Source organism: Gymnoscopelus microlampas (assembly GCF_963454915.1).
Source record: "Gymnoscopelus microlampas genome assembly, chromosome: 19".
In the NCBI taxonomy this organism is placed as follows: Eukaryota; Metazoa; Chordata; class Actinopteri; order Myctophiformes; family Myctophidae; genus Gymnoscopelus; species Gymnoscopelus microlampas.
Window position 1 is genome coordinate 32,074,726 of NC_139956.1, and position 27,649 is coordinate 32,102,374.

A 27,649-nucleotide genomic window follows, 5' to 3' on the forward strand; every position below is an offset into this window, starting at 1 on the left:
GTTACCACATTTGGAGGGGAGGTTCATAATATTGTCCGAAATTAGTGAAAAAATAATTAAACCATTCGGCCTCATGGTGGCGCTATAACAGCCCACTTTACCTTTTGGCCTATAACTCTTGAACCGTAGGTCGTAAAATCAAAATGTATTTTTCCCTGGATTCCTTGGGTCACAACCAATCTTCCCATATAGGCCACGCCCATTTGCGTCAGGATAGATTTTCCGCCATTTTGAATTTTCTTCAAAACACACTTTTTGCTCCTTTTCCTTCATTTTTTTCCCAAATCTCACACAAATCGGTACACGTGATCTATGGACCCATGCGATAAACCTATCCAAGCGGAATTTTGATAGTCCGTACCGTCCGTCCGTAAATGGCTTCCAAAGTTAGCGGGAGGGGCCCGTTTGACCAAAAATGCCATAAATCACGAACGAAACGTCCGGTCAATCCCAAATTTGAATCACATGTCGAGGGCGGTATACTAAACCAATCAGCATTTCCACTTTGATCCATAGGGGGCGCCACGAATGCTCGAAATGTAACCGTTTGATGCAAAAACATGATTTTTGGGGGATCGATCCTCTCAAAATGAAACGCAGGCGATCTCAGGAGTGACGTGACGATGTAATTGGCGCAGTCTCCGACGGTATTCCTCCCGGCGTATTACTGGAGTCCCGACCGCGTCGGCGCAACCACACTTTGCAATTGCCAATTGCGACGCGTCTAGTTTAGATGTGTTTTTCTCTGCCAAAATGGTTAAGAACATTATTCAGATGTTAGCATTAAGCATGTTGTTTACAGGGGATACATTTAATGTTTACCTGGTGTTCTACGTAGTTTCTTTGAAGCACTAAATTGTTTGTAAAGTAACTAAGCACATTTACTCAAGTACTGTACTTAAGTACAATTTTGAGGTACTTTTACCGGAGTATTTCCAATTGTGTATAGTTTTACTTCTACTCCACTACAACTCAGAGGCAAATATTGTAGTTTTTTTACTCCACTACAATTATTAGAAAACTTGAGTAACTAGTTACTTTGCAGATATAAATACATTACATTATAAAACATACATTAACCACTTTAGCCCTATTTTATACATAGGCTATTTGAAAATAGCCGATCTACAAGCTCAACACGCGTCGCGACGCGTTGTGAACTTGTAGATCTGCTATCTTCAAACATTGTAGTACTTTTACTTTTGGTACTTTAACTACATTTTGATACGAATACTTGTGTACTTTTACTAAAGTAGATTTTGAATTCCGGACTTTTACTTGTAATGGAGTACTTCTACATTGCAGTATTGATACTTTTACTTAAGTAAAACATTGTAGTACTTTTTCCACCACTGCTTCTACATATGTGACCATTTACACTGATCCTGCACTTGTAAGTCACTGTGGACAAGAATCTCTAAACTGTAATTAAATGTTCATCTCTCTTTCTTTCTGTTGTGCCACACGTGATGATGCAACCACATTGAGGAAGTGGATCGGACAGTGGTGGGAGGGCAGAGCAAGTTTCCACCTTACGTATGGGGGAAGAGACATAACACAAGTTTCCATCAGTGGTGGATATCTACAAAGTAACTCGTAACTTAAGTTTTCAAATAATTGTAATGGAGTAAAAGTAAAATATTTTCCTCTGAGATATATAGTGGAGTAAAAGTAAAAGTATTGAAAATCATAAATACTGAAGACAGTAAAACTTAAGTACAGACTTAAGTACAGTACTTGAGTACATGTACTTCGTTACTTTACACCACTGGTTTCCATATGGGGGAAACGTACAGTAAAGTCTACCACGTCTACGTCGTTAACGCATTCTAGGGCTTCTAGGGCTACTATACAAATCGCTATCCACACAGGTTGCAAAGATGCATTTATGAGAATGTATTACCGTTAGAAGACATCAGGCTCTTACGTTTTTTTAATCTTTTTTTATAGCTTTTCTTTTATTAATGTTGCTCAGAAATCATGAGTAAATTAAAAGCCGGTAATGACATTTCGATTTCTGCAATACATATAGTCAAAATAGTGACAAAAAACACAGCTCATCTGCCAGTAGACTTGGGTGAGGTGCTGGAGCCAAAAGGAAACCCAAATGAACAATTAAAGGGAGCCTCCGCACACTCAAAACAGTTATTTTTTATATATTTAGCGAGCTTTCGGTCACGCCTGAAGAAGGTCTATGACCGAATGCTTGACCGAATCTTTTTTTTTTTTTTAATGAGTGTGCGGAGACTCCCTTTAATTGCAATACATTAGTGAAATATCTCATGTGCAAGAGGACACCCAACACGCAACAAGACTAGTTGTGTGAGAAGTACTAGATGTCTTTCTTTCTTGCAACTTCCCTCTTTTCTAAGTGTTAACATTTCTGCAACACTTCTGTCTCTGATGGGCACCCAGCTGACTCTTACATGATAAGGAAAAGAAACAAGGAAGTGAACACAAATACAACCTAAATAACATTTTCTTAGAACATTGCAAAGTAAGAGGGTGATATGGACAAAATCATATACAGGATTGTGGGGGATGCCCCACAAAGACTAACGGCAGTAACTACACAAAGGGGTCAAACTGGGAAAAAAAATCTTTAAACATTTTCAACTCCAAATGGGTTATATAAGTGGTTTTCAACCCTTTTCATATCAAGGTCCAGTATTTATTCGGCTTTTGAGCCACGGACCACCATTTGATGAGATTTAGATCCTCAGATCCAAAACTTTTAATATTTTGTTATCGTTGGATGCGATTTTGTCCACAATTCCATGCTGTATTGAACCTTGATCAAAATAACAATTCTTTAATGAAGTAATGCAGATGTTTAACAATAATTTAACTCTTGAGAGCGTAAAATGAAACCAAATGGACCCGTAAGGGTCCATTTGGTTTACCTAATCGGGTCCATTTGGTTACCAACTCTCCATCATTTATCTGGGGACCACCTGGAACCCCCTCAAGGACCACCGGTGGTCCCCGGACCACTGGGTTATATGTATGTAATTGATATTGCACTAATTGTACATGTATTCATGAGGTAATGTTTTAACCCCAAAAGCTTATTATTAGACAATTCAACCAAAATGAAGATACTGCGGACTGCAGTTAGACTTTGGATGGCACAACATATGTACAAAATGAGATTTTTGATAAATAATAATCAGGAATGCCTGAGTGGGAAAAGCGAGAGCTAGAACAGGCAGGTAAGATCAGAAAATTACATCATTTTTTCTGCAACGTAGCCTCTTCCAAAACAACACTTATGTCATATCAATATTGCGATATCCAAAATCCCAGATCCATCATGATATCGACATAATATCAATATATTGCTCGGCCCTAAAAGTAAGCCGTTTAACAGCAACGTTAAAATAACAAAACAAGAAGTTACAAAATGAACTGAAACAAGAAAAATAGCTTCATTTTTCACCCGTCGAGTCCCTTCTTCATGCCAATGGTCTCATATGTGTCCGGGGCGTGCGGGGTCAGACCCTGAGATGAGAAACGGAGAGAGAGAGAGAGAGAAATAAGAGGCCATGTCATACAACAATCAATAGAAGTAACTACATCAGTGATTCCCCACCTGTGAGGATATTGCAAGTGGGCCCCCAAATAATTGGCAAAAAAAACAAGACTTTATTGATAACGTAATGTTAACCCATTCACTCCGGGAACGCATCTACAAATGTCTTCTAAATCCTAACATTTTTCAGAAAATCGTTTGTTGCTATGATATCAGTGGTGCTCAAACTTTTTCATATCAAGGACCCCCAAAATTACATGGTATTTGGTCATGGTCTTGCCATGGACATACAAATGAGCAAACAATAATATTACCAGAAAGAAACACATAGACAAGAGCTATAGCCTTAAATTACCTTTACAGGTCTGTAACTGAGTTATGGGGGTCGTTGAAAATAAAAAGTTAGAGAACCACTGTTCTAGTGGACTGCTAATGTGCCATAGTGTCATAGTAAATCAGTGTCATACACATTTAGAAGAAAACCCACAGACTGACACTCAGTAATTGGGTCTTATGATGAAAATAAGAACATTATAATGTTGTGTAAAAAACACAAATTTGCCAAGGAGAAGGCAAAGTCTTGCCACGGACACATCTGTCCGTGTACGGATACATTGATGATCCCTGTGCAGTGTGCAGGTGTCATGCACTGTAAATAGGCGATTTGTGTGACACGTCGCAGTCACGTTGCCACACCACATCGCGTGCGAAGGACACTTATACACGCTATCCAACTTCCAATTTCTACATTCTAACGATGACTATGACCATATGTCTATCTATGTTTTGTCAAAGCAAGAGACTGCTGTGAAACTATATTAAGGAACCAAAGTTAAAAGACCAACACAAAAAGAGGAGAAAAGGGAAGTCTCGCTTTGTTGTTAAAACCCAGATCTCGAATCGGCCAGATCCACACACCACAATGACAGCTAAAAATGTGTTATCAGCTAAAAAGCAAGTTACAGCTGCAATCCTCAACTTTTTTAATGTCCTACACAGGATTTGAACCCCGGTCTCCTGCACGAGAGACCGAATTTGGCATGGGGAGATATTGCGTTTTAAGCTTCAGGCAGTACCACTTGTCAACCAGTAGCTGTTCTACCTGACACCAGGGTCTAAATGTCTCACACTGCAGCTGTGCTAGTTTTATTGTATTATTGGCATACTTAAAAATAACATTTCAAATAAGTTCCAGATTGGTATATACATTAGATAGATATAAAAGATAGATACAGACAGTGGTGTAAAGTAACTAAGTACATTTAGTCAAGTACAGTACTTGAGTTCAATTTTGAGGTATTCTTTTTACTTCACTGGAGTATCGCGCCGCGTCGTGAGCTTGTAGATCTGCTATTTTCAAACATTTTAATACTTTTGGTACTTTAAGTACATTTTGATACCAGAACTTTTGTACTTTTACTCAAGTCAATTTTGAATTCCAGACTTTTAATTGTAACAGGGTACTGTCTACATGTATTAATACTTCTACTTAAGTAAAACATTTGAGTACTTTTTCCACCACTGGATATAGATGCTTTTATATATGCACATTTTAAGATGTGTATAGTTACAGCTACATCTACATTGTATATATATTTGATTCATAATGATAACATGTAACCGTTCCCCCTTGTATCTCTCCTTCAATTCCGTATCATCATCACAATGGTCAACTCACCGTATAGATGCCCTCTTCAGCCTTCTGTAAGGGTGAGAACGAAGACAACATCAGTTCAAGAAAAGCAACAATTCCAAAAACCTCGTTCAGTGTGACTTACAGTAACTTCACACAGAGGCCCCCCTTCTATTCTACGAATGTGTCAAATGCCAAATTTGAATTTGCCAAACAAATTATGAGTAAACCTTATTCTGTCAGGCAAGGACATATCCCTAATATGTCCTTATTAATAATAATAACTTTATTTATATAGCACTTTTCAAAAAATGAGTTACAAAGTACTGAACAGCAGTTGGAGTATAACATATATAAGTAAGGGAAAATAAAACATACACGTTTAAAAAGCATAGGGGAATAACATAGTTAACAAGTAAGTTAATAAAGAAAACAATAAAGCAATAAAGAAAACACATTTAAGTAAACTAAAAGGAGACCAAAAGAACTTTGGTCTCGTTGCCCACATCAGCAAACAAACAGATACAGACATACACAACACAATTATGGCAAATGAGGTGATCTAGGTTGTGTGTGTGTGTGTGTGTGTGTGTGTGTGTGTGTGTGTGTGTGTGTGTGTGTGTGTGTAGTAGCGTCATTTGGGGTTCCAGTGTATGGCGACATTTTGGTATTTTACTCATATATTTCCTCTCAATGTCTTTTGCAGATTAATCAAGATTTTCTGATGTTCTTTTTTTCCATTTCTTTTTTCAATTTTTTTAATGAAATAACGCCTGTGTGTGTGTGTGTGTGTGTGTGTGTGTGTGTGTGTGTGTGTGTGTGTGTGTGTGTGTGTGTGTGTGTGTGTGTGTGTGTGTGTGTGTGTGTGTGTAAGAGAGAGTGAGTGAGTGAGTGTTTACCTTTGGTTTTGCATTCGAAGCCTGGATTGCCTTGATCTTCTGGATCTGTAGGAAGAAATCAACATTCAATGCCAGTAGAGGAACAACATCGTCTCTGTCGGGTGGATATATGTCCAAAACTGTTACTTTTCAGGATTCAAATTCAAAAATAGAAAAAATAGCAGATCGACAAGCTCAAACATGTTTGAAGATAAGAGGTTTCTGCCCGACAACATAGCCTATACACTCCGTTCTTAAAGTTATTTTTTATTCCTTTCTTTTTTTACATGGCGCTTTCAGTGGAAGTTTCCTTTTTGTTCAGTTTTAGCATCATTTTCTGTTCCTTATTCAGTCAAAGGGCTTTTTCCACAGGTCACTGCCAGAACTGTCACTTCTAACTTCATACTTTCACCACTTAAATTCCACGTAGATTCAAACATAAAAGTATGGGATATTATTTATTTATTTTTCAACATTTAAGCAGATAAAAAAACGGATGTGTTGAAATGATGTTTTCTTTTGTCTACTCAGTGCTGAAAAAAGCTTAATAAACATAACGTAAAAAAAACTAAACATAAAAGTATCCATGATTTGATTTAGCTGTGACTGATATGTTTGCAAATGCCCACTAAAATGTAATAAAATTCAAAATTTAGTCCAAATCGATCAAAAATAAATAATTTGTTCTTGAGTTATCAAAGCAAAAATGAGCTGGAATGTTTGTGCCCAACAGTAACTCCAAATGTTTAGTATCTAGTAATCATGTGGGTATCCTTATAGATTATTTGTATTTCTTTTTAAGATCACCAGCTCTCACTTATTTATTGTGTAGCCCCAGCAGCAGATCACACGAATGAAACTGAAGAAGATTCACTGTTTCTGCCAGAGCCGTGCATGTGCACCCGATACACGTGAACTGTGAACTATTCAACTGGCGAGTGCTCGCATTCTCTTTTTCAAATTATCCATATTGATTGCCATTTATCTTTCAAATCCCACATTGAGAAATCTTGCCTCTAAACTCTACCTTGTACTGGCAACATTCTTGTCTCTGCTTGATTAAGGTGATCCACTTTACATGAAGGCATCTGCCCAGTGCTTACAGAAATACATTTCTCATTGGTTGTACTTCTTACCAGTGTTTTACTTTCAGTCTAGTTTTAGTTGACTAAATATCATAACATTTTAGTCGACTAAATCTACAGTTGATTTAGTCGACTACATTATTTTTTTTCGACTAAAACATTTTTGGCCGTGATGCCATCGAAATGGCTGATTTTCACTTAGCTGCATGCCAAAAATAGCTCTGTGACACCCGCGCCCACCCATGATGACTTGTCTTAGTTCTACTGGATCACTTCTCCACTAGTCCCAAACATTTTAGTCTAGTTTTTATTTGTTGACAAAATTGTCAGTATATTTAGTCATAGATTTAGTCATCATAGATTCTTTTTTTTTAGACATTTCGTCAGTGAAAAAAGGTAGTGGGCAGACATTTTTCATCATAGTTTGTCGTCGTCGAAATCAACACTGCTTCTTACCCAACACAGTATCCTGTGTATGCCATAGCTGAGTGGCCTTTTTGTATGTAATGTACATAGGCATAGCCACTGGTATAATTGAACAAATCCATCCTCTAACCCAACGGTTCTCAAACTTTTTTGTGTCAAGGACCCCCAAATTGATACGTTTTTGTCCACGGACTCCCATCTGAAAATGTTTTGTGCCAGGGACCCCCAGAAGAGAGGATTTGTTAAAAAATGCAAAAATAATTCAAAATCTTCCAAACATTCAAGATTTTTCTAAAATAGCAGATCTACAAGCTCGCAGCGTGGCACTAAGTGACGCGCTGTGAGCTTGTATATCTACTATTTTTGAATAGCCAACATATAAATCGATAAAGTGGTTAAAATGATTGTGATGCTGCATCAACACATTTTGCTGGAGACCCCCTGGAACCCCCACAAGGACCCCTGGCGGTCCCCGGACCCCACTTTGAGAACCAATGCTCTAACCTGTGCAGAAGCAGTGGATGTTTTACAGATGAATGCTCCCCACGTTCAGACCACAGAGCTGATGATAAGCCTATAATATTACAACTAATATAGCTCGGGGTATTGTCCTCGATTACAAAAGTATCCTGGCACATAATTCTCATTGGTCAACGTCTAAATGGTTCTTTGATTACCTAGTTTCTATCTTTGATATTGTAGAACGAAAGTGCCTTACTTTTTAATTTTTTAATGCATGTCATGTTTTTTTGTTTTATTTCCTTTTATCATGCCCTCTTGGTACACATCTATTAAAAATGTATAAAGTAAAATAAAATAAAAACATGTAGTCCTTTCCTCAATCTAAGCCAATTCATATTAATAAAAATGGCCATATTCATAAAGACTTTTGCATATCCATGCTGAGACATCAAAGGAAAAAGTCAGTTAAGATTCATTAATGTTTCTTGATGGTGTAAAACATCATACCTGGCGTACCTTGAGTCTGCAGTAGAGGGCTGTCAGGATGACTCCATAGAGAAGTAAAATGGCGTCCAACACGTAGCAGATCTCAGGCTCTTTAAGAGCGGCTAGAGACACAAAGGAACATAGGCTACGTTTAGAAACATTTTCTATTCATTATTTAGACATATTTCTTTTTGATATATGATATATGATAATGACTTATGTGTAACACATTTGTTGAGACTGTGTTGCTGCTAGTGTCTGCCCAACAACCTTGTTTCAAAATAATCATGCTTTTGTTCTGGGCCCCTTTTGATAGAGCATTTATACTAGATTATATAAATTATAACACTGAATTAAATACATCAAGGTAAAAAACACAAAGCCAGCAGAGTCGGTTAAAGAATAACCTGCTTTACTTACAGTACATTGGCTTTAAGTTGTGTTTCATAATTTCCCACGCACATAGCAACACACATATGTAAAATGTTCTCATGTACATATCTTTTTATTTTTTTTCTACACACATTTAAAATGTCAGCTTCAAACACCTTTCATGAGCTATAAATGCTGGCCCCTCTATGTGGCGGACCAGAAGTGGTAGGCTACTTATCTATTTGACAATCTTCTTTGGTTTCCGTGCCTCGTATCTGACATGAGCTCAAAAAGGAAATAGAAAAACTCCAGTGAGACACCTAAAATATCTAATGGTACCATATCTCAGGGTGACTAACTGTAGCTCTATTTGTGTGACACAGTGGTTTTCAGCCCTTTTCATATCAAGGTCCATTATTTATTCGGCAATTGAGCCACTAACCACCATTTGATGAGATTTAGACTCTTAGACCCAAAACTTAAGAATATTTTGTTATCGTTGGATAAGATTTTGTCCACAATTCCATGCTGTATTGATGTTGGTACCATAGGAGAGATAAATAGATCAAAATAACAATTCTTTCATTAGGTAATGCAGATGTTTAACAATAATTTAACTCTTGAGAGCGTAAAATGAAACCAAATGGACCCTTACGGGTCCATTTGGTTTCATTTTACGCTCTCAAGAGTTAAACATCTAATAAGGGTCCATTTGGTCACCGACTCTCCATCATTTAGCTGGGGACCACCTGGAACCCCCTCAAGGACCACTGGTGGTCCCCAGACCACCAGTGTTGTAACACATTAAACATGGACACTTACTTAGTCATTTCTATTGACAGGTGTACATGCTGACCCCTGGCACAACCTTGCAAAACATCCTTTCCTTTTGCATTATGGTCTCTGTCAGGTGGAAACCTCATATGTCCAAAACTGTTACTTTTCAGAATTCAAAGGCATCAAAAATAACAGATCTACAAGCTCAAAATGTGTCACCTCAAGCCGCGTTTTGAGCTTGCGTATCTGCTACTTCTGATGCTTTTGTGTGACACTGTAGTATGATCGCGTAGGGTGTTACATTTACGAAAAACACAAAAAGTTAGAATATTTCTGCCCAACAGCGACGATATATGATGTTTTTAAACTGTGTGCTGCACTGTACCAATACGACCGATCAACCATGATCATCTCCCTCTGAAACTGCAGTACTGTATGTACAGTACTATGTAGGTCAGTGGTCTGCCAGCGGTGTGCCGTGAGAGAGGTCCAGGCACACCTGGCAGGTGTGCCTTGGGGACTTTCTGACAACCACACAGTATTGTAGCAACAGACTGTATCAACTGTACAAAAAGTTAGGATTTATTATTTAAAAAGTTAAGATTTATTATTATTTACAATATCAGTACTTTGTGCACACTCCTTTCCCCAATACTGAGGCAAATTCTGTACCCTAAAAAATATAATTTTAACCACTAAAACTGGTGTCCCTATTTCGGCATATCATTAGCCTATAGGCTAAATGTATTTTATGATTTTTTCCCCCCACAATTTTTCGAAAATATCAAAAATGGCCGGGTCTCATCGCAATGCGCTGGGAGTTTGTTTGTGGTGAGCTTTGGGCTTGAATACATTTTCGCTATAAATACAGGTGTGCCTTGAGGCTTTGTCTTGGCCATTGGAGTGCCTTGGGCACAACAACACTGATGTAGAGTTATGTGTTGTTCACAGTCTGTCTGTCCTGTAAAAGACTATGTGAGGCCCATCTGAGAGGTTCTTACTGTTCCTCATGACATGTTTTAAAACATGTGTGGGTCCAACTTTGGCTCTTAGAGCCAAATGATGATTCTCATAAAATCAACTTCATTTGCAGTGTCATTCTGCAACTGACTTATCTCAGATGTTACCTGAAGAATTTCAACTAATGCTCAACCAATTAATGCACTGACCACATATCCACAGCCTAGAGTTAGAAGCCGGCTTGTGACATGTTGTCATGGCTTCCCTTTTACCGTCACCTTTCTGACTTTGGGCACGTTGCCTACAGTATATCTTCACAAAAATAACTGAAAGTTAAAAACATTCTAAAGTAAAATAATGTGTCTTGGTCTATGTGCACGCATGTCTAAACAGGCTCCCTATTAAAGTAGTCATGTAAACCAAAACACCGCAACATTTCTCTGAACTGCCACCGCCTTGGGGGTAGACAGGTCATTTTCTGTTTTCACAGGAACTCTTACGTATGTGGTACAGTAGCTTCAGTTACTGACGCAGGCTGTCAAATGGGCCTAGTTCTGAGAAAACCTCCATGGGCACACAGCCAACACACATAATCTAAACTATGATTTTGTTGTCATTCGTTTAGATTCACATAGCTCAAAGACCCACAAGTCTGTTCTCGACATACGTACGTCACACTGGTTGGAAAAATAAAACGTATTATAACTTTAAGTTTGTGCTATACAGTTTAAATTCCCCACAACCTTGTTCAAATGTATCCTGAAGGTTACAAAAATCGCAAAACAATTCAAAAGCCGTTTCCTTCTTCACCAGCCACGGAGGAGCTGAACCTGGGCCCAAACAGTGTTTTTCCATGCAACCGTACCTCGACCATTTGATCTTTTTTTTTACGTATTGTGCCGTCTTTATTCTAACCTTAGGTAAAACATTCCTATACATCTATCAAAACCTACACACAGATGAGAACATTCTCACCACTTTCAGATCATGAAAGAAGATCCACATCGCAGCCTAGAATATGCTAAATTATAAGGATTAAGGCCCCCAAAATTAACATTTGCTACTCACCAACACTGCCAAAACTCATCCACAAGGGAATGACAGCGTAGACCTGGCTTCTTATCCACATGGTCACGAGATATCAGCACGGCGACGCTACAAACGGAGGCAGAGCGGTGGGCTTCTCTGTAAGCGGGTGGCGGGGACTGCTCAAGTAGATGCTTTTTAGTCTGAGTTTGAGCGTCACGAAAAAAAGAAAAAACTCTTGTGTTGCACACTCTCACAGCCAGCGGGGGGGAAGTTGTGGTCTGAGCTCTCAGTCCATTTTCTCTCAGATGTGATCAAACCCCTCCCCTTTCGATGCCACACCAGAGGAAGGACATGCTATCTAGGCCTTGGTCTATCTATACGCATGTCATTCACACACACACACACACACACACACACACACACACACCACAAACACCATTTCTGTTATGTTTTACAGGGGTTTCTTTTTAGAATGAAAAGGAAGTTAACCCATTAAGACCGGTTACGCGTCTGTGTCATTTTAAGATTTCTTTGGGCTATTCAAAAATGGCAGATATACAAGCTCATAGCACTGCACTGAGTGCCGCGCTATGAGCTTGTAGATCTGCTATTTTTGAAAAATGTGTTAATGTATATTTTTTTAAAGCAAACATTTGTAACTCAAATCTTTGCTTCTAGGGGTTCCTGGAACAAAATATTTTCATATGGGGGTCAGCGGCCAAAAACATGAAAAGGTTTGAGAACCACACTGATATGGTAACATAAGTCTTTCAAAAAACTTTTAGGATTTTGAAAACATTTTTAGAATCGGCCTCAGGTCTTAATGGGTTAAAGAAATGCTTTAGCCAATGCTCCAATTCTAGTTTGTAAACAAAAACACAACGTACATCTGAGTTTGGTCATAAAATATTAATAGGTTTATTTAGACACATTGTACATTGATGGTTACGAGCAGAATCCTCCGTCAACGTGTTTCTCTACAGTGAATCGTGACGACAACTGTGACAGATGAACAAGTCAGGCAGAGGGGAAGAAGTCCTCTTCGAAAGAGAAATGAACAGATACGCAGCAACTTTTAACGGTCAACTTCTCCAAACACAATATCCTGTGTGCCTGTCGCAAGAGAGGAGAAGTCCCTTTTTAAACAGTGTATCATTACATCAGTTATTTATCAGTTGATTGCACCTTTGAATCCAATTAATTGTGATGAAAGAACATTTTGAAAATGTTTGCTCGTAGTGTGAGATGATGAACAGAATGGAACATTTGAAAAATGCCTTTCTTACCGATAATGGCCACCACGTCAGCAAGCATGTGTCCCTTGGCCATCATATCCAGACTAGCCTGGTGGAAGGAAAAAGTATTATTAATAATGTATTGATTTATCTCCATTTTCATAAAAAAAATATACTTTTATTCACAATAGCATTACATTGATTTAAATACATTACTAAGACAATACTACTACTGCTGCTGGCTATACATTTTAGCTTCTCCTTAATTGATCATCTTTTATTTTAAATGCTGTGACTGCGTTAGCACACCTGAACCCCAGTATTCTGTTCAGTAAAGCAGATAAAGTATTTCCTTGCGTTGCAATTTACTGGGTTCAAAAATGGCCAAACAAACACAACGGATTTCTCAAAAAACATGCCAGTCGACTGTTTGTTTATTCCATGCATCAGTTTGCCAAGAAACTGTCTTGGGCTTAATTTTTTAAGTTGAAATTGGACCCATTTTCAACTTAGCAAAAGTGTTGACCCGGCACTTAGAAGTTTGTGTGCTTTTAAAAACAGTTCTGTGGGCGCTTCATAAACATACTTAATGAAGTAAAAGTATCTTTAAGGAGAAGCCGGTTAAAGGCGCTGAATAATGAATGGTGGGTGCATTTAATAATTCACAGTGTGTTGTTGTGAAGTTTAAGCACGCACCAAGTGGGCGAATCCGGGAGCTTTGATCTTGCAGCGGTACGGTCTGCTGGAGCCGTCTGACACCAGATAGACGCCAAACTCGCCCTGGAATGAATTAATGAATGGTGAACACACACACACACAAAACCATGTTATATAACTTAGACCAGTGGTTCTCAAACTTTTTCATCTAAAGGACCCCCAATTAATGTGTTTGGCCACAGACCCCCATCTGAAAATATTTTGTGCCATAGACTCCCATACAAGATTTATGTTGTTAAATGTTTCAAATTCAAAGATTTTATTGAAAATAGCTGAGCTTGTAGATCTGGTATTTTCAAATAATGCACATACTGTACTATATGGCACCAATCACACCTTAGCACGCAAGCACCCCCATTCAATGAAACAAGGGATGGGAGCCTCACCTTTGGTGCCTCCACAGCTGTGTAAGTGGACCCAGGAGGAACCTGGTAGCCTTCTGTGTACAGTTTAAAGTGATGGATCAGAGACTCCATGGACTCCTGTCATGGGGGCACACACACACAAAAAAATGTTACCAAGAGCTGAAGCGGGACTCAGAGTTGCGTCAAGGCGGCAGTCGCTCCTTGCCCATAGATCACTGGTTCTCAAACGTTTTCATGTCAAGGACCCCCTGATTGATATGTATTTGGCCGCGGACCCCCCATCTGAAAATGTTTTGCGGACCCCCAGAAGAGAAGATGTATGCTGAATCTCCTAAATATGAATTTCCCAACAATTTTAGATTTCTTTCCCCAAAAGATTCAAAAATAGCAGATACGCAAGCTCGCAGTGCTGCGCGAAGTGACGCACTGTGAGCTTGCACATCTGCTATTTTTGAATAGCCAACGTATACAGCAAATGGATAAAGTGGTTAAAGTGATTATGACGCTACATTGCCGGTGTGAAGGAGAAACAAACTATTGTCCAGGTTAGGTAAAGGTAAATGGTAAAGCAGGGGACATGGGGTGAGAGGGACAAGCCCCCCTAAATGTCCTGGTTCTGTGGGTCGTGTACCTTGAACTCAGACCTCTTGGGCGGGGCCACCTTGGCATCGTCCACCTTGATCTCTCCCTCTGGCATTTTGTTGAGGGCCTCCAACATGATGCGAAGACTCTGCCTCATCTCCTCTACCCTGCACAGGTACCTGCACGCACGCACGCACACACACACACACACACACACACACACACATATTAGACACGTATACAGCTGCACAACTGTCTCTGTCATGATCAGGTCGCACTACGATAATGACTGATTTCACACAACAACAAAAAAAAGAATCTGAAAACATATATAGCACTTTTCTCCAACATATTTACATACTGCTTCACAGACATTAACAGGAAAAAAACAAGTACAAATATATGCAATATATGCATATATGCAAAAGAAATAGGAATGTAGGTGAGACAAAGAATAAAAAGACAATAATTAAAGGTTACAAGGAAGAAATCATTAGTATTTTCCAATCAGATACGTACGTTTCCCCTTGCAATTCTAATCCAGAATATACGTACAAACAGAAGTCTTCCTAAAAGTTGAATTCAGCATGAAGCTTTTCCGAGTTCTACTGATTCATGTATTGGGTACGATTGATCACTGTATTTTAATTGACAGACTTGAGAAATGGGTAGGTCTCTCTGGTCGTGTCCTGAACTGGTTCCGATCATATCTAGCTAGTTCTCTGTCTCCCTCGGTGATCTTGTATCAGATACAGAGTATGGGATTCCCCAAGGAAGCATTCTAAGACCCATCCTCTTCTCATTACATATGTTGCCACTTGGTCACATCATCAGACGCCATAATGTCAACTATCACTGGTACGCACATGATACCCAGTTGAATATATCCGTCTCACCAGACGACCCCAATGCCCTGAGTGCTCTCACTTCTTGTCTCAATGACATTCATCTTTGGATGTGCAATAACCTTTTAAAACTTAAGGAAGGAAAAACTGAGATTCTCCTCACTGGCCCCAAATCTGAGAGAGACAAATTAGTCAATGCTTGGATCTCTGGCTAGGCAGGTCAAAACAGAGGTCACAGACCTGGGTGTGATCTTAAGCCCGATCCACACCAATGCAACTCCTTGCAACATGCAACTACTTGCAACCATTATCCCTAATGGCAGTTACTTGCAAGGAGTTGCGACGAGTTGCATTGGTGCGGTTTGGCCTTTAGACTCAGACTTAGATTTTTATTCTCATTTTAACAAGATCACAAGAACAGCCTTTCTTCACTTAAGAAAAATGGCTAAAGTGAGACCTTTTTTTAAATCAGAGAGATGCAGAACTGCTTATCCACACTTTTATCACAAGCCGGCAAGACTATTGCAGCTCTTTTTACAGGACTATCATAAAACTTTACAGGACTACCAAAATAAATTACAGGTAATCCAGAATGCCGCAGCTAGAATTTGAACAAATACCAGAAGAGATCACATTAGTCCAGTCCTGTCAACACTGCACTGGCTACCTGTATCTTTTAGAATTGATTTCAAAGCACTTTTATTTGTTTACAAAGCACTTAATAACTTGGCACCATCATATATTAAGCTATAGAGTGTTTTGTTCCAACCAGAACACTCTGAAAGGTGCTGTACAAATAAAGTTATTATTAATGTTATTATTATGTAATCAAATGACACAAAATACGGTCCCTTCCAAAAGGTCAAGCATACAAATATAAAAGGCAAAACATATTTTTGTTTTGAATAATTTCTGAGGTCAGACACTTCATTTTGGGCGTCTGAAACAGGAAATGGCCTTTTTCTTCAAACTGCCAAACATTTGAAGAACAATTATTGACTACTTTTTGTAGCGGTAGCAAAGATTTCCATTCACTGGAACAAAGGGCCCTAATTAGAAACACTAATAAGAGAGGGTATCCACTGACCTTTGATTATATAATGTAATGTATACTTAATTATGCCACTTCTGTCATATTTATCATGTCCGTTTATGTCGTATTCACCGGACCAGTGTCTTTTTGCATGTTTGTCTCTGTTAGATGTACATTACTGACTGATTTCAGAATACATCTTGTGCTTAGATGGTCAGAACTCTGACCATTCGTCTACGTCCACTCTACCATGGCGCTCCCAAAAAAACAATTCACCCTGGAATCCGCCAATCACCATAACTTACAATTTAGGCATTTAGCAGACGCTCTTAATCCAGAGCGATTTACAGTAAGCAAGGACAACACAAGGTAATACATCAAATTGCAGAGATAGTAATCTCGGATCATGGGTAAACCAGAACCTATCATCAGTCTAACAGTAGAATACCCCAAAAAAAAGGTTCTGCCAGCTTCCCTGTGTTAGCTGATCTGAGTGAGCGGGAGGGGCTGTAAGGTTGGATCAGGCTTTGAAGATATGGGGATATGGTAGAGCCATATGAAATCCGTTTTATTTTTTTCCCAATTCCGTTTTATTTTTTCCCAAATTCTGTTTTTTCCATTTTAATATTTCTGAATTCTGTATTTTGCTTTTTATGCTCATTTTTACCATTACAAAAGTGTCTGGTAAGTGGAAATGAATAAATGTTCAAGATATAACAGTCCATACATGGCCCTTGTTGTGTTATACGCAAAAATGTTCCCAAAATAATTCGGTCTAATTCGGTCTGAGCATGCGCAAAATGGCGTCGCCCATGTATTATTGTTTCTATCGTCTTTCTAAGACTATTTCTACGTGGATTTTACTGTTTATAAAGTAGGATGTGGCCATGCAAAATGGTGGTGTCCCGTGGATTTGTAAAAAATCGCGGTAAAAAAAAAAAATTTACCGCGATTTTTTTTTATTTTCCAAATTCTGCAATATTCCGTGTTTTATTCCAATTCCATTTTTATTGGTCATTTCCGCGATTCCGTCCGCGATTCCGTTAACACGGATTTCATATGGCTCTAGGATATGGGGGACCATACATAATGTACTAACTGTTTATGTTATGCGTTCATAAACATGCTAGATCTACGGTTGTACCTGTCATAGCAGTCGCCTTTGCTTCCGATGGGGACATCGAATTCCACCTCGTCGTACTTGTCGTAGGGTTGAGACTTCCTCAGGTCCCATTTGATTCCAGACCCCCTCAGCATCACTCCACTGACACAGGGAGAAGCACAGAAACGTGGTGACTATCAAGACGTTCTCACACATTTCCGACCATGAAATATAATATAATAAAATAGTATATCCACAAGCTCACAAGCGTCACTCGATAGCGTGGTTGGTGACACTTATTTGGAGATTTGAAAGGGGTGAAAATGGGAGAGATCTAATTGGGAAATACCAAATTTTTACATGTTGCTAAATTCAATGTTATTGACTGTATGTCCTACTAGACAGGACAGGCGGTGTGGCAGGGAGATCACTTAAAGGGAAACTTAAATCCATGAATTCAAGTCTCCATGGGGTGACTCATCGATAGGAAAAAGATACAATTTAAAAGTATTAAAGATACAATTTTTGTTATGTTGAATAAATATTGAGACATCTCATATACAGTATGTAAGCTAGACAGACAGTCATACGAGGAAGTATATAGGGCTTTTAAAACTTTTTTTTTTTCATTTCATATGAACCATGATTAGCCAGAGGGGACAGCCCTCATTAAAGATGTATGAATATTTTCCTGGGTTGAAACAGTGATACAGAGAGAGACGGTGGGGACATCTGCCTACTGCACATGTTACCTGAAACCATAGTTAAGGGCCTCCTCAGCGGTGACGACCCCGATGTCAACCGTGCGGTTCTTCCAGATACGGTTGTTGGTCAGCATCTGTCCAGAGGAAAAAAACACAACAGACAGTGTGATCAATTGATGACTTGACCACCATATCCTACATAACTGTACTGTTCTGTTTACCAGCGCACAGAGACAAGCAGCAGACACAAACCTCTTCCACCTCGTCGATGCGGATGGAGAAGTTCTTTGCCCACTCATAGATGTCATCCATCAAACCCAGGGGCATGTCCTGGAACGCAAGTTACACGACACGTCAATTCACCACGGCCGCCTTAAGTCTTGTAAATACCTGGCTAGGACCTTTTTTATTTTAACATCCAGTGACCAGATAAGACATGATAAGACACAAAACTATATTTCACCCAAAGTCTAACCAAGAGATGTAACGCGTAACGTCAAAATAGCCTTGGTCACAGCTAGGGTCGGGATTCTTTAGGATTTTAACGATTGCGGTTCCTTAACGATTCCCTCTTAACACTCCGATTCATTAACGGTTCCCTTTCGCGATTCCTATATATATTTTTTTTAAATATATAACATTTTGAACCCCAATTCAATCTACATACGGTATTGCATAATGCATACATATTATTGTAGTGGTTCTCAAAGTGTGGTCCAGGGACCCTCTGGGTTACTTGAGGAGGATCCAAATGGACCCTTACAGGTCTGTAACTCAAGTGTACCCCTTATGGGTCCATTTGGTTCCATTTACACACTCAAAAGTTACGGTGGTCCTTCAAATTAAAAAGGTTGAGAGCAACTGACAGTGTGATAAAACTTGATTCGGAAACGGTTCCAAATGGCACGGAACCCGTTCCGGTTCCTCAATGTTGGACCCGGTTCCTCCGATTCCAGATCCCAACCCTAGTCACAGCTTGAAGAACAGCTTGTATGGTCGTTTTCTAAAAGCTACTACAGAAATGATGGCGGCGTTAACTGAATCCCCCCGCTTTACCTGGTGAACGCCGCCGGGTCTGACGTAGGCAGCATGCATCCTGGCTCCAGACACCCGCTCGTAGAACTCAAACATCTGGACAGGGGGACAGGAGGTCAGGTTTATTGTCGCAGAGCCACATATGACAAAGTATAAATCAGGCTTAAAAATCTGGGCGCTGAAGTAAGGTATTTTGAAAACTTGCATGAGACAGGAAGGAAGGAAGTAAGGATCAATGTTTCCCCTACATGCCACTGATGAAATATGACTACCACTGCTGATGGGTGTTTCGGTGTTGGTGCTGATGTTTTATTATTTTGTGCTACAAACAAATTCAATGTTATTGACTGTATGTCCAACTAGACGGGACAGGCGGTGAGGCAGGGAAGTCATTTAAAGATCATATTTTTGTTATGTTCAATAAATGTTGAGACACCTCATATATGTAAGCTAGACAGACAGTCGTATGAGGAAGTATGTCGGGCTTAAATGGTCCAATATCGGCGTAAACCTCATTTGTCCAAAACAGTTACTTTTCAGGATTTATTTCCCCCAAAAAACACAAAAAAATCAAATATGGAGATAAGGCCCGACAGCAACGATATACTGTATATACATTTCATTTCCGTTGCTACAACTCCATCCTAGGGGAAACACTGAGGATAACAGGTAAGGAAGGAGGAGGGAGCACAGGAGGGAGGCGATTTGCTCTGACCTTCTCTCTCTCTTCAAACAGCCAGAAGAAAGGGGTCATGGCTCCGATGTCCAGGGCGTGCGTGGTGATGGCCATGATGTGGTTCAGGATGCGAGTCAGCTCACCGAACAGCACTGCCGACAGAACATGAAAACCACACACTGAGAGTCAACTTGGTTTCTAAAGACCATTGGTTCTTTAAGTGGGGTCCGGGGACGCCCAGGGGTCCTTCAAGGGGTACCAGGGGGTCCCCAGCAAAATGTGTTAATATAGTGTCACAATCATTTTAACCACTTTAACAATATCTTATAGGTTGGCTATTCAAAAATAGCAGATATACAAGCTCATAGCACGGCACCAAGTTCCGTGCTATGAGCTTGTAGATCAGGTATTTTTGAAAAATCTTGAAAACTTCAGCAAATCTTTGAATATATATATTTTTTAAAGCAAACATTTGTAACTCAAATATTTGCTTCTGGGGGTCCCTGGAACAAAATATTTTGCTTCTGGGGGTCCGCGGCCAAATACATATCATTTTGGAGGTCCTTGACATGAAAAAGTTTGCAACCACTGCTATAGACTAGAGTACTGAAGTCCTGACGTCAATCCCAATACCCCTGGGTCACAGAGTTATTCTTCTGTATTGGAAATCCCATAGGGAACTGTGTTCCAAAAATAAACAAATCAGCTCAGCGATTTAGTCAGGTATGTGACTCTGTCTTTTTTTTGTGTTTTACAATTGATAACGTCTGTATGGAGAAGAAAAAACAATCGTACTTTTTGGACAAATTAGTACTTTTTCACCATCAGTTGATGGTTCATACTTTCTTTCTTACTCATATGGATATACGAGTAGTACACACTACTGTCCTCTAGGGGGCAGACCTGACCATGAGCCGTTGGGTACAGTCATCAGGGTCCTCCACATTTTCTCCATTCAGAAAAACCTGGTGTTTAACAATTCCCATTCATGAGCTCAGTTCATCATCATGCAACTGTTGGCCATTCACCATGGTCGTTTGATCCTTACCTCTGATCCACTGTGCTCGGAGCGGGGCCTGGATGTTGAGCAGCTTCTCCACGGCCAGAGAATAGGCCTGTTCGTTGCACATCATGGACACGTAGTCCAGACGGTCAAAGTAGGGCAACGCCTGAGACACACAAACGACATGATGCACATTTTTAACCACTTAAATCCTACTTAAATCAGTCAGACAACTCTTGGATTTAATGTATTGGAGCATGAATATAAATATATTGAGCATAAATATTTATAAGCCTATTTGGCATACAAGCTCACAACGCCATTGGCTATTTTCGGCAAAAAGGTTCGGAGTAGAGATGAAAAAAGAGCAGACCAAGTACAGAGTGAAAGGTCAAGTTTATTAAGTATTGACGGTTTATGTGGTTAAATGCCTTGAAATACGCATCAACATGAATCCAACACAACACTGATGATAGTGCTGTCAAATAAGGCTATGTAGCTATCTATGAAATCTATGAAAAGGTTTAATCTGCAACACCATTTTATAAAATGTAGTGGGGTCCCTGCTTCATCCGTCTCTCAGCTAAGGGGTCCGGTAGGTCAGGTAGGTTACTGTGGCCTCCTGGTGGCGCTATAATAGGCCAATGTGACGGACACACGGACGGACGGACGGACGGACAGTGGGTAAAACATACTCTCTCGCCATGCATTCGGCCTGGCGGAGACAATTAAGCCTTTCACGTGTGTGCAATGCATTGCCATTATATTTAAAGTCCAAAAAAGTGTCTGTTGTTCAAATGGCAGTGTAGGCTTAAGTTAACCAGGTGTGAGAATGTCTCTACAAAAACAATTTAAAAATAAAAACTAGCCTTTCTTTCACATCTTGAGAATGAAATAACACAAGGAACAAGCAGTTAGGAATCTTTACAAATTCTACTGAGAAGTAGCATATTTGCCCAGGTTAATAAAGAAAAAAAGGTCAGCAACTTCACTGTATGAATTTAACATGACTATACTGGCGAGCCATAAATAATACATTTTAGGAAGGAAGCCGTGGGCCACATAATATGCCCTCGTACACGATTGGCCCCTGGGCCAGACGTGTCTCTTCTGCTTCTGATGAGCAGGTTGGTACCGTGGTTTCCTAATGTAATGCACATTGTAAAGTGCTTTGGAGTGCTATATAAAACAGACGCTGTACTATTTGCCTATCTTCGCCTATTATGTCATGCCTAATGCTGATCGGTTCATATGGTTAAATCAGTTTTGATCACAGCTAAAATAAAAATCATAATTGAGCTCAAAGTAATTTGATGAATTTCAAGACTTTATTTATCACCTGCTAATACATCTCCTGTACAGTATGTTGAACATGCCGTATGATAACTGAAGATGGGGTCTAATAACGGCATGAAGTCCTGCGGATCTCAGGAAAAATAGGGGCATTTAATTTGTTTTGGGATAGTTTGCAATAAATTGAGTTTAGGTAAATCTGGTCTAAAAAAAAGGTGCAAATATTTATTAACATACATCTCCAACATTATTCTCATCATTTCAAACAACACAATGAACGTTAATCAATACAAGCCACCCATAGAGTAAACAACTGAACAATTTAAAGATTTTAAAGAGGGAAGCAAATTGAGTCTATCGGGTAAACGTAATTGTTCCAGAACTTAAAATATAATGCCGCTCTTGAGGATTATTAGTCCAGACATTATAGCGTGCCAGCGCACTTGGCTGGAGCCCGCAAATGTAGTTGGCTGGCATTAAAAAGACATATAAATCTAGAAAACCCACAAAATATCCAAGAAGGAAGCACCTTCTTCTATGGTTTCCATACGGGTTGCACCTAAAATATGGCGGGTAATTGATACATAAAGTGTGATGTCACTGTATTTAAAATAATTGACTTCCATCATCAAATTTGACAGATTTTGATGCTTTGATTAGTCCAGTGATTTGTGAGATTAGCCTAGAGAAAACAAAAACACACACACTGGCCATCTCTCCTAGACGGCCAAAGACATTTCTCCGATCGGTCAGTCCAGTCATTTAGCCGTGGACAGATAAGACTAACAAACTTCTAAATGGCTCGCTACCTAGGAGCCGTAAGTAGAGTGAAGCTAAAATTCCCGTTCTGGGCGGAAAGGGCGTGCAAAGGGCGTGGCTTCTACCGGATGGAGTGTGCCAAAGCGGGTGGTGGTGGACGGAGTCAAGACGTGGCGACAAACTGGGCACGAGCCAGACTTTTGGAGCCACAAGGCGACACACTGCCTGTGGAAGCCGTGGCTACAAGGCAGACTGGTGTACACCTCCCCTTGGACGTATTCACCGCAGCAGATTGGACAGGAGTCCTTCAAAGCATCCTGGACGGTAATGTGTGGCAGAGAGTTGATCACGCGCCTGTTGGCCGGCGGAGAAGCTTGGTCGGCCAGCGAGTCCTGGTTCGCCAGCGCCTCCATGGCCTGTGCCAGCCTCTCTTCCAGCGCCAGCCTCTCTTCCACGGCCTGCGCCCGCATGTCCTCCAGGACCTGCATCTCCACCATGGCCCGTTCCCGCATCTCCTCCAGAGCCATGTACATGTAGATCTCGGGACCTTCTAACAAGCTCCACTGCAGCCCCAAGTCCACGTCCAAGTCCACCAGGCGGGGTTTATTTGATAAGTCCTCGTCGCTGTCGCTGTTTTCGTCTTCCATGTAATTCATGTAGTCATGGAAGAACGATTCCATTCCTACGTAGTATACTATGCCGTTCAAGTTGTGATAGCTCTATTGCTTTCTAACATACATTAAGTCTTATAATGTTTCGTAGTACTAGCCCATCTGTTGCAAGAATGATATTTAGAGGTCCGTGATCCGTTATCATGGTGTAGTGTGATGTCACCAGCCATGCCCAAATATGGTATCAAACCTGGCTGAGTACGTTCTGCTATGGGGACTAGTTCAGTTGTTTGAGAAGGCGACGTAACGTTTACTGTGCATGCACGTTGACGAGTGTAGCTGCTGCCACTGACAGCTATTCAACCTGGTTGCATGAGGATTTCCATTAAAAAGCACATTATTTGCTCCGAATAGCCTAAGAATCTATTGCAGCTAATAGGCCTATTCAATAACCTTAACTGCAATATTGATCACATGAACCCCAGCATAATATGCAGAACACATATTATGTGTTCTGGGCATGTAGGCATATAGGCATTTTGGCAAAAATAGCAGATCTACAAGCTCACAGGGACCAAGTGTAGACCCCTTGGGAACACTGGTCAAAGAAGGATATAGGGTTGAAGTGGACTGGACTTTTCCATCTATTTATGCTACTCGATTAATCAATGATTTTTGTTACAATCAATTGAACAGTTCGCTTAACTGTTCATTATGACACTGGCCCCCTAACCTGGATGTTTGGCAGGTTGTATTAAATTCTCCTCCGATGACATCGAGTTAAGATTCAAACATTTTGGGGGTGACTTTACACCTTCAGATTTTTTTTATTTGAACTATAACCATTAATTTATACATTGGCTATTCAAAAATAGCAGATATACAAGCTCAGTGCCACGCTACAAGCTTGTAGACCTGCTATTTTTGAAAAATCGTGAAAATGTGTGCAAATCTTTGAATATATATATTTTTTAAGTTAACATTTGTAACTCAAATCTTTGCTTCTGGGGGTCCCTGGAACAAAATATTTTACAAATGTTTGCTTTAAAAAATATATATTCAAAGATTTGCACAATTTTTCAAAAATAGCAGATCTACAAACTCATATGAGCTTGCAGATCTGCTATTTTTGAATAGCCAAAGAAATCTAAAATGACAGATGTGTTCCCGGATTGAATGGGTTAAGTTTCAATTCCGATTGGGTCTTTTAAGTCCATCATTACCTGCAGGTAGGTCTTGTACTCGATGAGTTTCTCCGTGCCGCGGTGAAGCAGGCCTATGTGAGGGTCGCACTTCTTGACGGACTCCCCGCTGAGCTCCAGCACCAGACGCAGCACGCCGTGAGCCGCAGGGTGCTGGGGACCAAAGTTAATGGTCAAGTTGGATACCTCCTTCTCCATGGGAGCATCTTTGTCTGGAGGGAGAGGAATCAAGCGTCAAAGATGACCTTTGGTGGAACCAGAAATCATTCAGCTTCAATCCATTAGTTTTACAGCCATTATATCTCACTCTCCCGACAGAGAGAGGCCATTGCAACAATGTCAGATCTACAATAAAGATGGCAGCGGTTCTAGTGTCTCAAATCAATGCCGTCTGCTTCAAATAATTTTGACATTTTTGTCTATGAGTAGACGTCCTGAAAAGGGTCAAAATATCTCAATGGAAGAGTAGGGCGACCACCTCACTGACAAAATTAAAATAACATTTTATTCATTAAAATAAGTTATAGTAACATGAAATGTGTGTGTGGAACACGACAAATATTGTCTGGTGTCTGCACAGGGTTGCAGAGCTGTGCCTTACACAGCCTAAAATGACATGAATAGACAGCGTGACAGGCCAGATACATTTGCTAGAAAATATTATATCATATGCTAGCCTTGGGTACAACAGAAATACACACAAAATCAAATGCATAAGCATGCATAAAGTAAGCTTAAACATTAATGAATGATTCATTAAGCTGCAGCCACACTGCTTTGAAAATCCAACACTTCCAATCCGTTTGTATACTGGTTGAATAAGTTCAATGAAGATAATGTATATTCATCAAGATACTGCAACAGACATTGTCCACAACAGGTACAGAAAGCTATTTAACGTTGTGGCTGTGTGTACCATTCCACGGTGGTGGGACCCATTTCTCGTTGAGGGCTGTGGGGTACATCACTGCCCCAGCATACTGCTCCGTCCACTCCACGTCTGGCTGCCATTGTTTCTGCCTGCAAGGTTGACAGAGAGATAGCGTTCAGTAACAAAGCAAGCTGCTCCGTTCAAAAGATTTTTTTTTTTTAAATGGCCAATCTAGAAGCTCAAAACATGTAGCATCGCACCACATTGTTTAACAGTGGTGGACAAAGTACATGATCAAGTAAATACAAAATGACAAATTACAAAGTATATTTTCAATTTAATATCAATGAATTGCTGTATAGACATTTTGAACATTTCCTCCCCCCCAAAAAAAAGTGTAATCAGAAAATTCTGGAAAATATCAGAAATACTGAAAATAGCCGATTTACAGGCTATTTGCAGTGCACTATATTTGAAATAGGGCTTAAACTTGGTTAATTCATATTTTTTGTACGTTTACTTTGGGTCCCAACTCCTAAGAGTCATTTTCCTAGAAATGCAGCGGCGCCAAACGTACAATATTTCTATTTGAAATGTAGCAGTTAGAGTGAAAGCCATCAGCTCGTAACATAAACAAATACTCCCAATAGTGTACTTATTACAATACTCAAGTAATGCAGAGTTACTGCCCACCACTGGTTATGAAATCATTACATTATTAGTGAAATAAGACAGTGATTATCATCACGTTTGAGTGATATGGGGTTCATAATCTTCCATTAATCTAATCTTCTTTACATCTGCAATATGTAAATACAACAAGAGAAATATGTTGCTATTCTATATCTACACTACATAGCCTAACTGGACAAAATCATGTCAAACAATAAAGAAATGTCCTTAGGGTCCCAGATTATGTGTATATGAGTGGGAGTCTTTTAAAATTAAAAAGGTTGAGAAGCCGTGAAATAAGAGATGCTAAATTCACCTTGACCTCCCACAGAGGATAGAGATGTAAACAGCACCAGGTTACACGTTGGGTAACCATCACAGTGTTGCCATGTCTGCTTATTATAAGCGACCTTGGGCTTTTTTCTGTCAAGTTGCTTATAGATATTGATATGCGGGTTGCGCTTTTTCCTGAAGTGTAGTTGCTTATTTAGATCTACAAGCTCACAATGCGTCGAATTGCATGTAGTTCTGCTATTTTAAAAAGTTTTTATACATTTGAAAACCTGAAACGGGGCAGGGACATTCTGTATATTGAGTACTTTTGGTACTTTACTACATTTTGATGCCAATACTTTAGTCCTTTTACTCAAGTACATTTTTTATTCCGGAAGTATACTTGTAACAAACAGCAAAATTGATACTTTTACTTAAGTAAAACATGCAAGTACTTTTTCTACCACGGTCTATAGATTTAAAGTGCTCATGTGGCTCGCTTATTTTGGACTTGTTTTCGTAGACCTGGTTGCTTATTTCTCTCACAACATCTGGCAACACTGGCTAGCAACATTGCTAGCCTATCATTACAGTCACAACTCACACAATGTGTATGTATTGTTCTAATAATCACAACGTGACGTTAGGGCGACGTTATAACCACATTCAACGTGTTCATTCACATATCAGTCATCATGGGAACGACAACAGAGAGCAGACATGAAGCTTTACCAAAGTCACATTATTATTAGCTTCATGCTAGCATTTGGTGCAGCTAAAGGGCCTTTTATGGCTATAAAAGAGACCAGAAACGGTGTTTGTTTGGCAAACATGGCCAGGTTTTTGGTTATATCTTACCTGTTCTGCAGGACAGTGCAGGCCGGGCTGACGGCAGAGCTGTTTAATATGAGTTTAGTTGTTGAAGGACGTCCTCCTAATCTGCTGAGCGACCTCAACATTGTGGCTGCCATCTTGGCTGTCAGAAAGCCACTGAGGACAGTGCGCACTACACAGTCACCGATGCTTTCTCG

The 27,649-nt window shown here is 39.8% G+C and overlaps 2 protein-coding genes across 3 annotated transcripts; both read right to left on the minus strand.

Annotated features, from left to right (window-relative positions):
* Nucleotides 1-1,918: 1,918 nt before the first annotated feature.
* Nucleotides 1,919-11,912, minus strand: fcer1g (Fc epsilon receptor IgFc epsilon receptor Ig). 2 transcript variants are annotated; one of them, XM_084043395.1, is made up of 5 exons: nucleotides 11,680-11,912; nucleotides 8,524-8,624; nucleotides 6,065-6,109; nucleotides 5,211-5,234; nucleotides 1,919-3,501 (listed from the first exon to the last, which is right to left on the minus strand). In XM_084043395.1, exons 1-5 carry the CDS (start codon nucleotides 11,738-11,740, stop codon nucleotides 3,436-3,438), a joined length of 297 nt encoding a protein of 98 aa, XP_083899521.1. In that variant the 5' UTR covers nucleotides 11,741-11,912; the 3' UTR covers nucleotides 1,919-3,435. The 2 variants fall into 2 exon arrangements, with proteins under 2 accessions (XP_083899521.1, XP_083899522.1); XM_084043396.1 differs by having other exon boundaries at nucleotides 8,533-8,624; nucleotides 11,680-11,903.
* Nucleotides 11,913-12,534: 622 nt separating this feature from the next.
* LOC311034653 (NADH dehydrogenase [ubiquinone] iron-sulfur protein 2, mitochondrial-like) lies at nucleotides 12,535-27,614 on the minus strand. Its single transcript, XM_084042587.1, has 14 exons — nucleotides 27,477-27,614; nucleotides 25,719-25,822; nucleotides 24,824-25,014; nucleotides 20,983-21,103; nucleotides 19,974-20,086; nucleotides 19,280-19,354; nucleotides 18,476-18,553; nucleotides 18,272-18,357; nucleotides 17,562-17,681; nucleotides 14,589-14,718; nucleotides 13,979-14,074; nucleotides 13,572-13,655; nucleotides 12,927-12,984; nucleotides 12,535-12,753 (listed from the first exon to the last, which is right to left on the minus strand). Exons 1-14 carry the CDS (start codon nucleotides 27,587-27,589, stop codon nucleotides 12,716-12,718), a joined length of 1,407 nt encoding a protein of 468 aa, XP_083898713.1. The 5' UTR covers nucleotides 27,590-27,614; the 3' UTR covers nucleotides 12,535-12,715.
* Between the last annotated feature and the right edge of the window lie 35 nt (nucleotides 27,615-27,649).